The following is a 15,288-nucleotide window of genomic DNA, read 5'->3' on the forward strand; positions in this document are numbered from 1 at the left end:
CCATAGATGTCACTGTGGATGATGTTTGTATGAATTCGCATTGTATAAAAATGCTTGTATTAATTGTATTATTGTATTGTATTTGTATTAGTACGCTCGTCAATTTGAATATAGAATTTCAGTAACCGATACTAAGTTTCAGTTTGATAGGACTAACGGTGTTCATAAAATCCCCAAAATACACAGACACACACACATTTTTTCAAGATCATGAAAACGTGATCAGTGATCGATTCTGAGTTCGAATCAGTCAAAATCTCGAGTTCGAATTGTTGCATGATCACAAAACTTCATCTATTGTTACTACGTACATAGATAAAGTAAAACAAAGTATTGACAAGTAATTTAATCATAACATGTCCTAAAATACATATGTACATGCATGCCTTATGAGAAATTTTCAATTACATTAAAAAACAGTTAGGGTAATTCTAATAGCAAAATCCGACCGAATTCAATTTTTTTCATATTTAAATTTATCTTTGGAGTCAATATAGTAAACTGCTGTATCATTTCTAAAAGCATTTTGCTAAGAGTAACGTATGCAATCTCGAATTTCACTGAATCGTATAAAATGCTGCCAATTTATAAATTTAACCATGTATATATGTCTATGTAGATGTTAATTAATGTGCATTGAATAGGAATATGTTTGTCCGTGTTGAAAATTTACAGTTCTGAATTTAGACCTAATAAATTTGATATTGTACCTCGTAGTAGACTATATAGTACACAATTTAATGAAAAAGTTCAACTTTTTTAAAGCTGTTTTAAAACTTTAACTCACCAGAGCAATGCCGGGAACCTCGGTTAGTCCACTATATAAAAATATATTTTTTTTGTTTGTGTGTCTGCTATTACATCTACATATACATATATATACGTAAATATAAACACCAACTATTTTATATTATCTCGTACTGTGTATTTTCATTTGGACTGAAGCTTATACAATATATGAAAGACATTACTTTTATTTCAACTTTCACCTATCTAAGCAGTGTTGAATAATTTATCTAGTGTATATGTATGTATAAAAAAATGAATACCAACAATATAGAAAATGCATCTTAATACTATACTAAAAGCACCATGTGAATACATAATTAAGTTCAGAAACAATCAAAGATTAATCGACGATTTCAAGTGAAAATGAACGTTTCTGTGGAACAAATAAGCTTATAACGGGCTTTAATGCAGTGATGTATTATGAATATGCATTATATATTTATGCACGATCACGTGCAATTTTAATGAAATCTCTGGCTATTTATGAATCAATATTGATATGGGTTTTACCTGAAGTGCTCGCCTCTTCCAATGGCTGAAATTGAAAGCTCGCTTTGAAGCCCTGACCCGGCCAATCCGAGTTGGCAGTGAATTCTATGAATAGATCAGATCCAGTAGATAAGACTTCCAATTCTGAAAAATAGATAAAATGTAACGAGAGTGCATAAATAGTCTGAAATTAAATGAAATCATATGTGTGTATGTAGTACCTGATCCTTCGTTGCAGAGTACGGTGATTGCAGGTGTGTTTGAATTTCTACCGTCGAACACTTTTATGATGTCGGCTCTGTTGAGGCAACTGCGAAAGAATATTAAAACAGATTGCTTAGTGATTATTAATTTCGATGAATATTAATTGAGTTTCGAAAACATTTTTAACGATCGAGCATGAAATATTCATGAGGAGTTATTATATAGATAGGTCGGTACTTTGTAAAAATATTTTTCGGGATTCTCCTTTCAAATTGGGATGGTTTAAAATTAAATTTATAATTTGCTACAAATTATGTACATATGTACCTATATTTAATGAAATGTTTAGTTTATTTTGATATACATATATATATATATATATATATATATATATATATATATATATATATATATATATATATATATATATATATATATATATATATATATATATATATATATGTATATATATATGTATACAAATGTACATATCACGGTGGTTTCCTCGATTTCATTGAATTTGTACGCATTTAATTTATTGATTCATTCATCTAATTTTTGTAACCTTAAATTTCATCTGGTCTTTCTGACACATTGAAATAATCCATTACTACGACCTGATTTAAAATTCGTAATGAAATATTTGGTTGATTTTTTTAAAATCTTTATTGTTTTACTAATAAAAGCTTCATACATAAATCGTTAGGTCATCGATTTTATTTATAATTTTAATTTTAATTTTATTCAAAATTATATCGCGCGCTCATATTACCATTATTAACCTATGCTTCACCTGTATGGAATAACGCCTCGAATACTAACCTTTCTAAGCTCCAAGTAATACAAAATAAATCCCTAAAAATAATTTATAATACACCCATATATACTATGAAAAAACTGCATGCCATATATAATATTCCGTTTGTTACCGACATTACTAACAAACTAACCAGTAGATTCTATGACAGAATCACTAATAACCATACTAACACACTTGTGAAGAGTCTCGGTGATTACAACAAAATGTCTATACCCTTCAGGTATAACACACAGATTACCTAAACACAATCTACTTTAGGTCATCGACTTTAGACAGTATTTAATTAATATTATGTATTAGATTTATTATGAGCATTTATTAGGATTGTAAATAGGTTTTTGAGCTCTTTTTCCTATTATGCTTTAGATTAACATTAGAATTATATAATACTGTGATTACTAACCAAATTAAATTAAATTGTAAAATAGAAAATGATCAGTAGATCAGTAGCTATAAAAATAGATATAAGATGTATTGTGAACATAATTTCGTAATAATAAAAAGCATTTAAAAATAAAAATAAAATACATAAATCAAAATTTTGTTCAGTTTCTGTTTCTTTTTCAATTTAGGTTTTAAAAGCTTTGCACAAAGATGGTTTCAAAATGCTTCTATTGAATTATATAAATATATTGTTTTAGGCCAAGATTGGATAGAGATTAAGTTAAGGTAACGATTTATTGAATTCAATTGAGTTTGCCAACATCAGAGTTTGCCAATTTTCTCTGATTTCATTGTTGAAACGGCTCCCGGTAAAATTGGCTAAATATCCTTCCTACCTACTATGTCACCACTATTTGAGATTAATTAATGTACAATAAAATTTATGTACAATTCATAGATGTCTCGTTAATTTGCGAGTTTTTCAGTGTATCGTAATTCAGCGACCTTTATAATAAAAAAAAAATGCTGCAATGTTTGTAATTGGCCAGGAAGGCGCATTGGGGTTACCTGTAAGGCCTTCCTGGTATATACATATGTAAAAAATAAATAAATATTAGATTCATTCTGGAAGGGGCACTGGCTGTGCGTGAATCCCTTAATCACCCAATAAATGCTGTGAAGCGACTTTGGCCTTTCATTTGGATCCTCCACCCACCCCTACGCAACAATATTTAAGTCTATTTTAACTTCACAAAATTTTTATTTCACGTTTTTCTTTGTATGTCGACGATATAATAATTATGTGTGAATGTAGGAATGTAAATATGTATATCTCAGATAAAATTGTGTTATTAATACGCGTAATTAATATTAATATGGCGAACATTACCATAAATATGTATGTACATAATATACAGTTAAAGAATCGATACAATATATTCTCATATTTGATATTATTTTATTGAAAATAGCACGTACATACAAAATGTGAAAATAAAATTTAAATAGATCGTAAATCAAGTCAGCATAGAAAAAAAAGAAACATACACAAAATCTTTCTCATAGTAAATTTAAATATATTTAAATGCGAATAAATCAAACCCATTTTTTTCTCCGCAGAACGTCGTTTCAATATTGCGTCCCGTCTATTTATTCAATTGTGCCCGTATCTGAAAGCGAGCTCGATACGTACGTTTGTGTCTATTTCTGGAAAATTCAACGATAATAATATTGAGTTGCATTATTTGCCGAACAAAAGGTTGTTGGCCCGCGCCCAGAAGGTTTTCTTCGGAAAATGTTCAATGAATTAGCGGGGAAGTTCGCGCGACCGGACGCTTTTAACCCCCGTGTAAAGGATAGCCCTGTTTACGCCCGACCGCACCCACCCTATGGGGTTTCTAGGGGTTGTTAGGGGTGGTTATGTGGAGCAAATCCACCCTCGTCCCGTTCGAATCGCGACTGTAAGAGTCCTATTAAAATAAAATTGACCTGACGCAAATTTCGTCTCGCCTCGCGCTCAATTTTCACACCGAGCCATCGTCATAATAATGCCTAATTATTATTTTCCTCGTGGAAATTTAACGATTCGTCGAAAAATAATACGTCGTCACAACAACATGTTGTCGCGTCTAATTAATGTGGATCCAAAGCCTCAAATTTCGCAAAATTCGAACACACTATATACATATGTACATATGTATATATGCTAATTAGCATTCGCCGTAAACATATTTTTGTTGTTTTGATAGAAATTTTCGTAGCTTTGTGATAGGTTTAGCGTGCTTACTATGATCATAATTTATGACCAAACACGTGTTATATATCGCTTTGATTTAAATACAAAGAAAACATGTATATTTAGCTATTATATTTTTTGAAGTTTATTGGATTGGTATTTTTTTATTTTGTGATTTGTGATCAAATAGCACTGAGCGACCAATGGAAAAATTACCAGAGCGGAAACTAATCAATCTTTTCCAAGTTTTAACCACTAAATTTGAATATGACAATATTTATGAATGAATCGGCGTTTCGCCAACAAGTCCATGGGCCTGAAAAACGTCGATAGGCGTTGTATTTTGAGCAGGTACAAAGTAAACAAGAATACTACCCGCTATGTCTTTCCAGGTAGCATTGAAAAAAATGCATTGAACATGGGTCGTGTAATCCGTATCATTCATTTGTCAACGTTTATAAAAATTCGTTTACCACCGGAATTTCTGAATTTATAACCATAGCAGAATTACCCGATGGAAATCCCTAACTGCTGAATATTTTAGACTGTGGCTTGGAATTTAGATTGGGTTATTGATTAAACTGGTTTTGGAAAAATAAATTCATATGAAGATTTCTTTTGTTTATTTTATATTGTAAATGAGAACTACCCAAATCATTATCATATTCGAATTTAATGGGTCAAACTTATTAGTTTCCACTTCAGTAAATAAAAAACGTGAATTTTTTGTTGCTCAGTGTAGTTAGGGTTCTTATAATCATTGTACGTATGTATATTATATGAAAATTGTTATTATTATTTTATATACATATAGGTATTATGATTCTGTTACTTTCATGTTTCTAAATTGATACTTTTTATAAAATATATGTAAATTTAGTATATGTGGTAATTTTTAAATGTAGTAGAATTTATTTGTTGAATTTTTTTCTTTACTAATATTAAGAAAAAAATTCACAAAATATTTAATAATTATGTTTGTAACTTAATAAAAATTTATATTGTAAAATTTTAGAATGTCGCTTCGTTTTAATAAAGCTCTCTTTTAATATTGAGACATATACGAAGTTTGACACGTAAATTAAAATGTCAAAAGTATGGACAGGTCAATTATATCGTTGCAATATTGAAACGCTTCCAGAAAAAGTTAGTTTTCCTCGGCTGGAAATGGCGTCACGATCAGAAATAGCCATTTTCCGGGCACGATTCCTTGCCTGTATAGAAGTATTCGATTGGACCTTTTATAAACAGAACTGCAAATAGACATCGGCACAAAAATAAAAGTTTAATTCTGTACAGTATCAGACAACAAATACAACTAGTTCGATTCACTACACTGATCATCCATTGAATTCGTAAATAAACTTTTATTTTTTGGAACGATCGGTACTAATTTGTAGCAAAAGCTGAGTTTCCTTTCAAAAATCACCGTATCAATGTTTCCATTGAGTTCCATAGAACGAAAGCTTGTTTATGCGATGCTAAATTCTGCGAAATATATCTATCTATATATTGAAATCCCTCTCAAGACACTATGCAAATGAATTTATTCGGGGCCTGAATTAATTAGGCACATGATCGTATTCATATTGTACGTGAGCCCTAGCCGAAGTTAAGCCTCAACAACCGAAGTATTCAAAGGCGAGATTTTGAGCTTCGAGTGAGGTTTCGCGAAAATTTTGAATGAGATGTGCCGTTTTTTATTCGCAGTGATGAAGTCGACGTTTGACCGCGATTGATATTTATTCATAAGGGTTCGTTTAATAAGAGGGGATATTTGCAAATATGCAAACGTTAAATCGAGACGAGCGCTGTTGTAGGATGACACGCGTTTAATATCGAATTTTTATTTAAATTCCGCTATAACGATATTGCCGTGTGAAATTTCCATAATATCATTTGGCCGTGTCGTAGCGGGGGCGCACATTACGGGGTGTTGTGCAGGACAGGGATGAGGAAGGGGAGGATTTTCCGAAGAGACTGTTAAAATTTTCACGTGGAAAACGCCGAGAACTAAGCTCGTTAAAAAAATATAATATAACAACACACCGTGAAAAAAATAAAGTAGACAAAAAAAAGAAACGAAAAACAACACGTAAACAGAATAATAAATAGCTGTGTAGGTCGACGTGTATAGGAAATGTGTAAAAAAATATTTTTAAAATGAAAATGCCAGGTAGAACTACCCCCTTCTCTCTCTCTCTCATTCTCTCGTCAAAGCGTAATTCCTCTTGCCGTGAAATTAAATTTATATCTGGCCTTAAGGGTTGTCCTAGTGGGATGACGTTAACGTCTTGCATACACAGCCTGTATGTGCGGCAACCCTTAATTTCACGGTGGAGATTTCAATCCCTTTTATGTGCTTTTTTCTGGCCCCTACTCTCTAATACTCTCGCGCTTAGTTCCAAGCTTCAAAATAATCGAAATTTTGATTGCTTGCGCGTATCAAATTTATTTTACATACTGGATTATTATGCGAGAGGAATCGAGGAAAAGCTTGTCTCAAACTATTTTTATTCTTGCATAGCATATACATATGTGCCATGAAAAGAATTTAGTCATTTAGGAGTAACGTCCGATAAGAAAATTAGATAGGCAGCATTGAGTTAGGAAAATGCTAAGCAATACGTGGTATATCTTCAATATACCCAATATTTAATCGCTCCAGTTCTCTATCAACTCAAAATACAATAAAAATATATTACCAATATTAAATTATGCTGCACCTGTATGGAATAACACCACCAATAATAATAATCTTTCCAAGCCCTAAATAATACAAAACAAATCGCTAAAAATAATTTATAGCACACACGATTAGTTTATAAAAGAAGAAACATTCAAATTAAAAGTAAAAGCCTTGTAAAAAAATATTCACTAGCTAAAGAAAATACAATAAATATAAATATATATGAAAAGTGCTACAATTACAATGCAGAAACCAAAGATAGACTTCACTGAGAGGATTAGAGAAAAAATCTAATAAGGTTTTTGGTACTTTTTCTTCGGCTAAAAAAAGCTTTTAAAGCTTCAAATAGCTTTAGAGTACGTTCAATTGCAGGTAATAGCGATAGCCATCTAGTTTTTGAATGTGACAGAAGATTTTTATATTCAATGTTAGCAAAATCACAGAAATTTTTTAGTTTTTCTGTTCTGACAGTGTCTATTCCGAGTCTGCGTGTGATGAATCATTCTGAGTGTGAGAAAATTATCGATTTAAGATAAATTAATTGATGCCTGGTACACAGTTTTTGTCTCCCTTATACACATAGTTCTGCAGAAAGTATAAGACAGAGACAAATAGTTCATTGTTGAATATTGCTGCAGTGTTGTACCAGACTATCTGGTCCAGACATCGACTTTTTGTTTATAGTTTATGTTAATTCTGAATTAAAAACATCTGTAGGAATTTAAAAAGTAGTAAACCGGGACATTTGGGCGTCCCGAGAGGTTTTTTCGGGAGACCGGGACACGAAACTTAAAAATGGTGACAATCCTGATTAATCGGGACGCCTGACAACCTTAACTATGATATTAGTAATACATATTATGCTGTGAAAGGAACTGTTTGACGACATTCTACGAAATTCGTTAAATTTTCGCTCAGATTTAATCTTTTAACTACTAGTATGATAAAAATGTATTTTTTTCTTCAGGAAGGAATTTGATTCCAATAAATCAGGAGAGCTTGGAGGTTACGCAACATCTCCCAAACGAGACATGATATGTTGCGAGAACACTTTTTGAATGATTTGAATACAACTTTGCAGTCAGGTGTGTCACATTTTGATGGCAGTGGATTATTCCAGAATTTATATTCAAATATTCCAAAAATTCTGGATAATATATTGAAGAAAATGATGGATTATGTCCAACAATGTGTTGAGGTTTGCTTTATGTCAGGCAGATTTCATCTGAGTGACACCATTTTCAAAAATTTACTTTGTGGCATGACACTATCATATTTTATTTAGGCAATGTAGATTTACTCTCAACCAATCTTCTTATTGTTATATACAAAATATACATACATTTTTATTTAAATTCAAAATAATATAATGGTTTTTGTTTTGTATATCATTCACTAATGTGGGTCTTTTGCGTGTGTTTAGAGTATTTTTCAAGGTAATTGGTCGAAATGCGTTCGACCGGTTCGCCGTTGTTCAATGTTTAGGGTTGGAACGTCTTGAATAATTCTCTCACGGGTCATAAAGTGTGCACACGGACGATTCTGGCAATTGATAACAAACACCCGGACCGGTTTTCTCGCCCGGTAAAACCGAATTTGCTCTGCGAAAGCGGCAGGAGCTTTAGGAAGATCGGACGAGCGCTCTGCTGGAATATTGGAAAAGCGCTCGGAAAAACCGATTAAAATCATCGCTATGAGAAAATTTTAAGAAATTATTCGAGTCAAATTAAAACCATTAGTATTTTTTAATTTGAATAAAGCTCAACTTTTGAATTTTATGGAATCAAATTCCATTAAATTAATTTCGTATATTATTATACTAAATTAATAATATAATATTACTAATATTACATTTAATTAATTTAATATAATTTAATCTGTATAGAAATGTACCTATTTAGTTTTTTTTAATATTTGATATTTTTATATAATACTAGCTGAATATAACATGCGTTGCAATGCCAGAATAAGGCATGCAATTCCAGTTCCCGTTCCCGCTGCGTTCCCGTTCCTGTTCCCGTTCCCGTTTCAAGTGATGGTTGGAGCTCAACTAACGTCTCTTCAACACCACGTTGTCATAAACCAACTGGTAACGTGGTTACCAACGAACAAATTTCCTTGACTACACAATGGCGCTTCAAACTTTCGCGTCGGTAAAATCGTAATTACGAATATTATTATTAAGTGTTTTCCCGTTTTTTTTCACAGTAAACTTCCTGGACATGCATAAAACAAATCCTGAAAGTTCCATCGTAATCGGTTTAGTGGTTTAGGAGCCTATACGAGACAGACAGACAAACAAACGGACATTCAATTTTATATATATAGAAAATTAATTTAATATAATATTTCTATTAATTTAGTATAATATTAATTTTATATGTATGTATACACATGTACATACCTATTTACTTTTGCTTAATTTTTTATTTTTTTTATTTTAATATGAACCTTGGGTAACAGGACATCATTGTGAAACAGTTAATCAATTTATTATTTATTTGACGTATGTATGTAAATATAATTAATATAATGATTGAGAAAGTGCTACCGGAGATCATTTTAACTTTTATGTCTGGTAGCCTGCACTCATAATTATTTTCAAAATTTAATTTATATATGAGTGGAATTTTGATCTACTCTCTTCCATTTGGGCCTCGCAGGGATGTTTTGTATTTGCCGCTGGTTCTTATATATTGATGCTGGCTATAGGTGCATGACATTCCCTACTATGTGTTTTATTATTTGATATTTTTACTTTATCTGTTATTATTATAATGTTATTGTATAAATGTATTTTTTGTCTGTATAAATATGTATATATTTTTATTTTCTTTATATTTATGTATTTGTTCAACCATTGTGGCGCATTAGGGACTCCTGTAATGCCACAATTAACTTAAACTTAACTTAAGTCCAAACTTATCTTAAAATAAAAATAATAAATAAATAATTGAAATTATATATGGGTAGTGAAATAATATTCATTACTGAATTATATTATTGAAAAAAAATGTTAATTTAACACATCTATTTAATTTCTTTACCTATTTATAATGAATTGAATAAAAATATAATATAAATATCAACATATAACATAATATAAACATATATACATATAATATCTATACAAAAATGACATTGAAAGTGTAACCGTTCGGTTCTGAAGTCTGCGACTCAAGTTAAATGGATCAGAAGAAAGTGAGACATTTACCATTTCTCAAAATTTCGTCTATGTATATTATATAACTGGTTGATATTATTACTATCCCCGACTAGAATATGAATCAGTCGTACCGTATTTTATTTTTGAAGTAAAAAAATATACATATAATATACAAGTATTTATTTATTCGTAAATTTTTCCTTACTAAGTGTACGCTCGGGTTAAAATGTAACCGCGTAGAAAACCATTAGACATTTTACGGCGCACAAACCCTCGTCATAACTCTGCGTAAATATAGCAGGTATATGGTATGTAATATTCTCAGGTTTTACCTGAGGAATGATACCGCGATGTTGGCATCTCCATTCGTTTTGTTTGCACGTGGATATTATACTAGCTAAAATGATAAATCTGCATTCTCGCCGTTCGCTAATATAACAACTATATTTTTGAACGTACATATATGTGTATATACGACGTAATATCGGAAAATAATATAATATATTCGAGAGGGAACGATATTCGGAAAATGTAATCAACCTTACATTGTCGATTTGATATAATATAAGTGGAATTCGTAATACCGTATCTCTAGCCGTATCTGTGACTCGCGCTATTGCGAAAATACGATAGTAAATTTTATTGGCTTGGGATCGGGGCTATATTTAAATGACCTTTTCAAAAATACCGCGTCCTTCGCGTAACTTTCAAAGGCACAAATAGAATGTTTAGAAAACTTATCTGCACGTATATTACTTACGTGAAAGCCTTAATAAAATTTTGCAGCGACCTGCATTGTATTTTTAGTTGAGCCCTAGGAGATTTCATATCTTTTCCAGATATGCCTTGTCAAGACCGGTTCCTTTGGGATACGCTAGCTGCAGTTTGCCGCAGTAAAACTTGAGAAATGCACTTTTCTACGTACGCTAGCGATCACTCGTACATAATAAAATAAAATAAAAAATTAGGCAAATATTATTTTCTATATAAATAATTAATAAAAACTGTCTATTGCGCGTTCGGCTGGTACAAACTGTACAATTTCGTTTTGTTATTAGCGGAACAAGTGAATCTGTGCACTCAGTGTTGTGGTGCTTATTGGAAAAGTTAAACTTTAGATGAAAATTTTCATACGTTACACTTTGTGTAGGTGTAAACAGTTTGACTTGTTCCCGAGTGTTCACTTTGTTGATTGAAATTTTCGCTTATTGTCAACCGTAAACGTTAACGTCTACTGTGGTTGCTTTACAGCTACTTACTTACGCCAAGGTGTGTCAAAATACATACAACATTCTATGAAAATTACTTTCCATACTAAGAGCGTTCTGAAGCTTCACTATAAAATACACGATAACACGTTCGAGCGAATTACACTGAATGAAAACGTTTAAGGCTGTATTATTGTGCGCGAATGATTGATCGCCCTTTTAAAGAGTGGTGATTTTAAGCCTTTAAGATATGATTGATGGATGATTGAGAACGTGTTCAGATTTGTTAAAGATTTATGTAGTATGAAAATATTTAATAACACAAAAATCGGTGTATTACATACATACATACATATTATATAAGGCACATATTTATTTAACACTAGTGGTTTTACCAGGTTTCGCACGGCATTTATAATAAAAGCTGTCTAAACATGGTTAATCTAATAGTAAACATTAGTTTGTTTTTAATTTCAAAACTGAAACAGAAAACCGGATCTGAACTGTGAAAGGAATCCGGATTCGGAACTGAAAAAGAAATCAGGAGCCAGAACTGAAACAGGAATCCGGATCTGGAACTGAAAATGGAATCCGGAACTGGAACTGAAAAAAGAATCGGGATCCTAAACTGAAAAGGGAGTCCGGATTCGGAAATGAAAAAGAAATCGGGGTCCAGAACTGAAACAGGAATCCGGATCAGGAACTGAAAAAATATTCCGGGAACGGAATTGAAATCGATATCGCTATCGTCGTCATAGGAAATTCGATTTTATCGATAGCGTCACGGATGCTTCCACCCAAAACATACATATGTACATAAAAAGTCTCTTTTGAAATTATATATGTACATATTTGATATTAGATATTAGACTAGATACACGTGTTTGCATTTAAATATTAGTACGATTGGATATTGTTTATTTGTAAAATACTTCCATATTTCCAATATTTTTATTTTATTTTATTTTATTTTATTTTATTAATTGAAAAATCAACAGACAGGATGTACAGAGATAGGTATAAAAAAAACAAAAAGTAAATAAATAATATATGTAACATCCGAGTCCAATAATAGATTTTTACAAAAATGAAAAAGATAAATATAAGGAAAACAAATTAAAAAGTAAAGAATAAAGGCATGACAAAATATGTAGTACATTGCATAATTAAACTATAGTATTAAAATATTTGGAAAAGGTTATAAGATAGAATATAAGAAGAAATTGAAATTTACAAATATAAAAAACAAATGAAAAAGGTAAATACAAAATAAACAAATGAAAAGGAAAAGAATGAAAGCTATAATATGATTAAATAGCACATTACATAACTAAACTAAAGTATAAAAATAATGGAAATATTGGAAAAATAGAATAGAAGAAAAAATGAATCAATCGGTCAAGATTCTCTTGATGTTAGACCTGAATTGATGTAGGGAAATACCAAACAGATCAACCTCATTCAGCTCTCCGTTAAACATACGATAAACGCGCTGCAGATAAAAATATTTTTGGGAATTAGTATTGAAAGGATCAAGTGAAAAGAGTGCAACGCGTCTAGAGTATCGAACTGGGATTCTGAAATTAACCTTATTCAGTAAATCAGAACAATCAAGGAAACCATTTATGAGCTTAAAGAAGAATATAGCATCAGAATGTCGTCGCCTGACAGAAAGATTGTTAAAAGAAAGGATTTTTAAAATGTCGGAAACAGTAGAATGGGTATAGGTAGGAAAAAGGTAGCGTAAGGATTTAATAAATTTAAGTTGAACTTTCTCAATACAATTAATATGGGATAAATAAAAAGGTGACCAGATAATTGAGGCAAATTCAAGGTGAGACCTTACAAAGGAAAAATAAAGTAATTTTAGTACATAAGGATCGTTAAAGGGTTTTGTTGAGCGGAGTAGGAATCCAAGAGATTTAAATGCTTTGTTGGTAATAAAAGAAATATGTTCAGAGAAATCTAGTTTATTATTGAGTATTACACCAAGATCCTTAATAGAAGATGACGTGTTAAGGATTGAATGATTTAATTGATATTGATTAGTAATAATTGACTTATTTCTAGTGAAATTTAAAATAGAGCATTTTTCTAGATTAATAAAAAGATCATTATTTAAACAATATATAGAGAATCTATCTAGATCTTCTTGTATCTTATGACAATCGTCTATGGTGTATATAGGTTTGTAAATTTTTAAATCATCAGCGTAAAGAAGTATAAAGGAATGTTTGAAGATGTATGAGATATCATTAATATAGAGTAAAAAGAATAAGGGACCTAAATGCGACCCTTGTGGGACACCGGAAGGAATATGTCTAAGTGATGATCTAAAACCATTGAGAATTATGATTTAGTGACGATTTAGTATATACGAAGAGATCTAACGAAATAAATTTCCTCGGATTCCGAGGGACCAAAATTTATTGAGTAAAAGGTTGTGATTGATTTTATCAAAAGCTTTAGAGAAATCCGTATAAACGACGTCTATTTGGATTCGTTTGTCCATATAAGATGTGAGAGTACTAGTGAAATTAAGCAGGTTAGTCTCTACCGATCTCCCCTTAAAAAAACCATGTTGTTCAGGTATAATGTAGTTTTTGAAATTGGAGAAAAGGAAATTATAGATAATTTTTTCAAAGATTTTACTAATGACAGATAGTTTAGATATAGGACGGTAATTCTCAATAAGATTCTTATCACCTTTTTTAAAAATAGGGGTGATGTAAGATAATTTCTAATAGTCAGGAAATTTACCGTTCGACATAGAAAGATTGAAAAGGATTGTTATGGGAAGAGATAATGGGACAGCACATTTAACAAGGAAAAAAGAAGGCAAACCATCACAACCCGCACCAAGATTAACATTGAGAGAGTTGATGTGAATGAGTACAGTAGATAAGTCAAAATGAAAATTAGATAAGTTACAAGAAGAAGTATCTGTATTAGAGATAGAAAGGTTAATGGTAGAATCACTATTGAAAGTGGAGTCAAAATAGTCAGCAAAAATGGTACAGATTTCAGAACCATGTGAAGCCGACTTATTTCCATAATACATTACGGAAGGATATGAAGAGGAGGTATTTTTTTTTTAATTTATATATGACCAAAATGATTTGGGATTAGTTTTAATATTATTTTGAATAAGAGAAATATAATTTCTACTTTGGTTTAGTTATGTAATGTGCTATTTAATCATATTATAGCTTTCATTCTTTTCCTTTTCATTTGTTTATTTTGTATTTACCTTTTTCATTTGTTTTATATTTGTAAATTTCAATTTCTTCTTATATTCTATTTTATAACCTTTTCCAAATATTTTAATACTATAGTTTAATTATGCAATGTTCTACATATTTTGTCATGCCTTTATTCTTTACTTTTTAATTTGTTTTCCTTATATTTATCTTTTTCATTTTTGTAAAAATCTATTATTGGACTCGGATGTTACATATATTATTTATTTACTATTTGTTTTTTTTATACATATCTATGTACATACATCCTGTCTGTTGATTTTTCAATTAATAAAATAAAATAAAATAAAATAAATAAATAAATAAATTATTTCAAGAACTACATATATATATACATTTACTCGTATGTAAATGTCAGATGATTGATTTAAAAATGATGATTCTTATAGGTAGACGACTTGGTTACTAAAAAGTATATACTTTTTCATTAAATTCAGCACGTTCACCCTTAAGCTCCTCCCTGCCCCCCCTTCAATTGCAGCACTTTATTGTGTCTCGTAAAAAGCTGTTTACATTTTATAAAATTAAATAGGGCCCTTTCCGG

At 30.8% G+C, this 15,288-nt stretch overlaps 2 protein-coding genes across 2 annotated transcripts in view; one reads left to right on the forward strand and one right to left on the reverse strand.

Annotated features, from left to right (window-relative positions):
• LOC143910435 (uncharacterized) overlaps positions 1 to 15,288 on the forward strand; it is a 448,390-nt gene that overhangs the window by 235,118 nt on the left and 197,984 nt on the right. The window lies entirely within an intron of this gene.
• Positions 1 to 15,288, reverse strand: part of Sol1 (CUB domain-containing protein Sol1) — a 262,612-nt gene that overhangs the window by 67,727 nt on the left and 179,597 nt on the right. The window contains exons 6-7 of the mRNA XM_077428791.1: positions 1,500 to 1,588; positions 1,300 to 1,422 (exon numbers count right to left, since the gene is read on the reverse strand). Coding sequence (XP_077284917.1) covers positions 1,300 to 1,422; positions 1,500 to 1,588 — 212 coding nt within the window. The remainder of the gene's footprint in view (positions 1 to 1,299; positions 1,423 to 1,499; positions 1,589 to 15,288) is intronic.

The sequence above is a fragment of the Arctopsyche grandis genome, chromosome 4 (assembly GCF_051622035.1).
Source record: "Arctopsyche grandis isolate Sample6627 chromosome 4, ASM5162203v2, whole genome shotgun sequence".
Taxonomy (NCBI): Eukaryota; Metazoa; Arthropoda; class Insecta; order Trichoptera; family Hydropsychidae; genus Arctopsyche; species Arctopsyche grandis.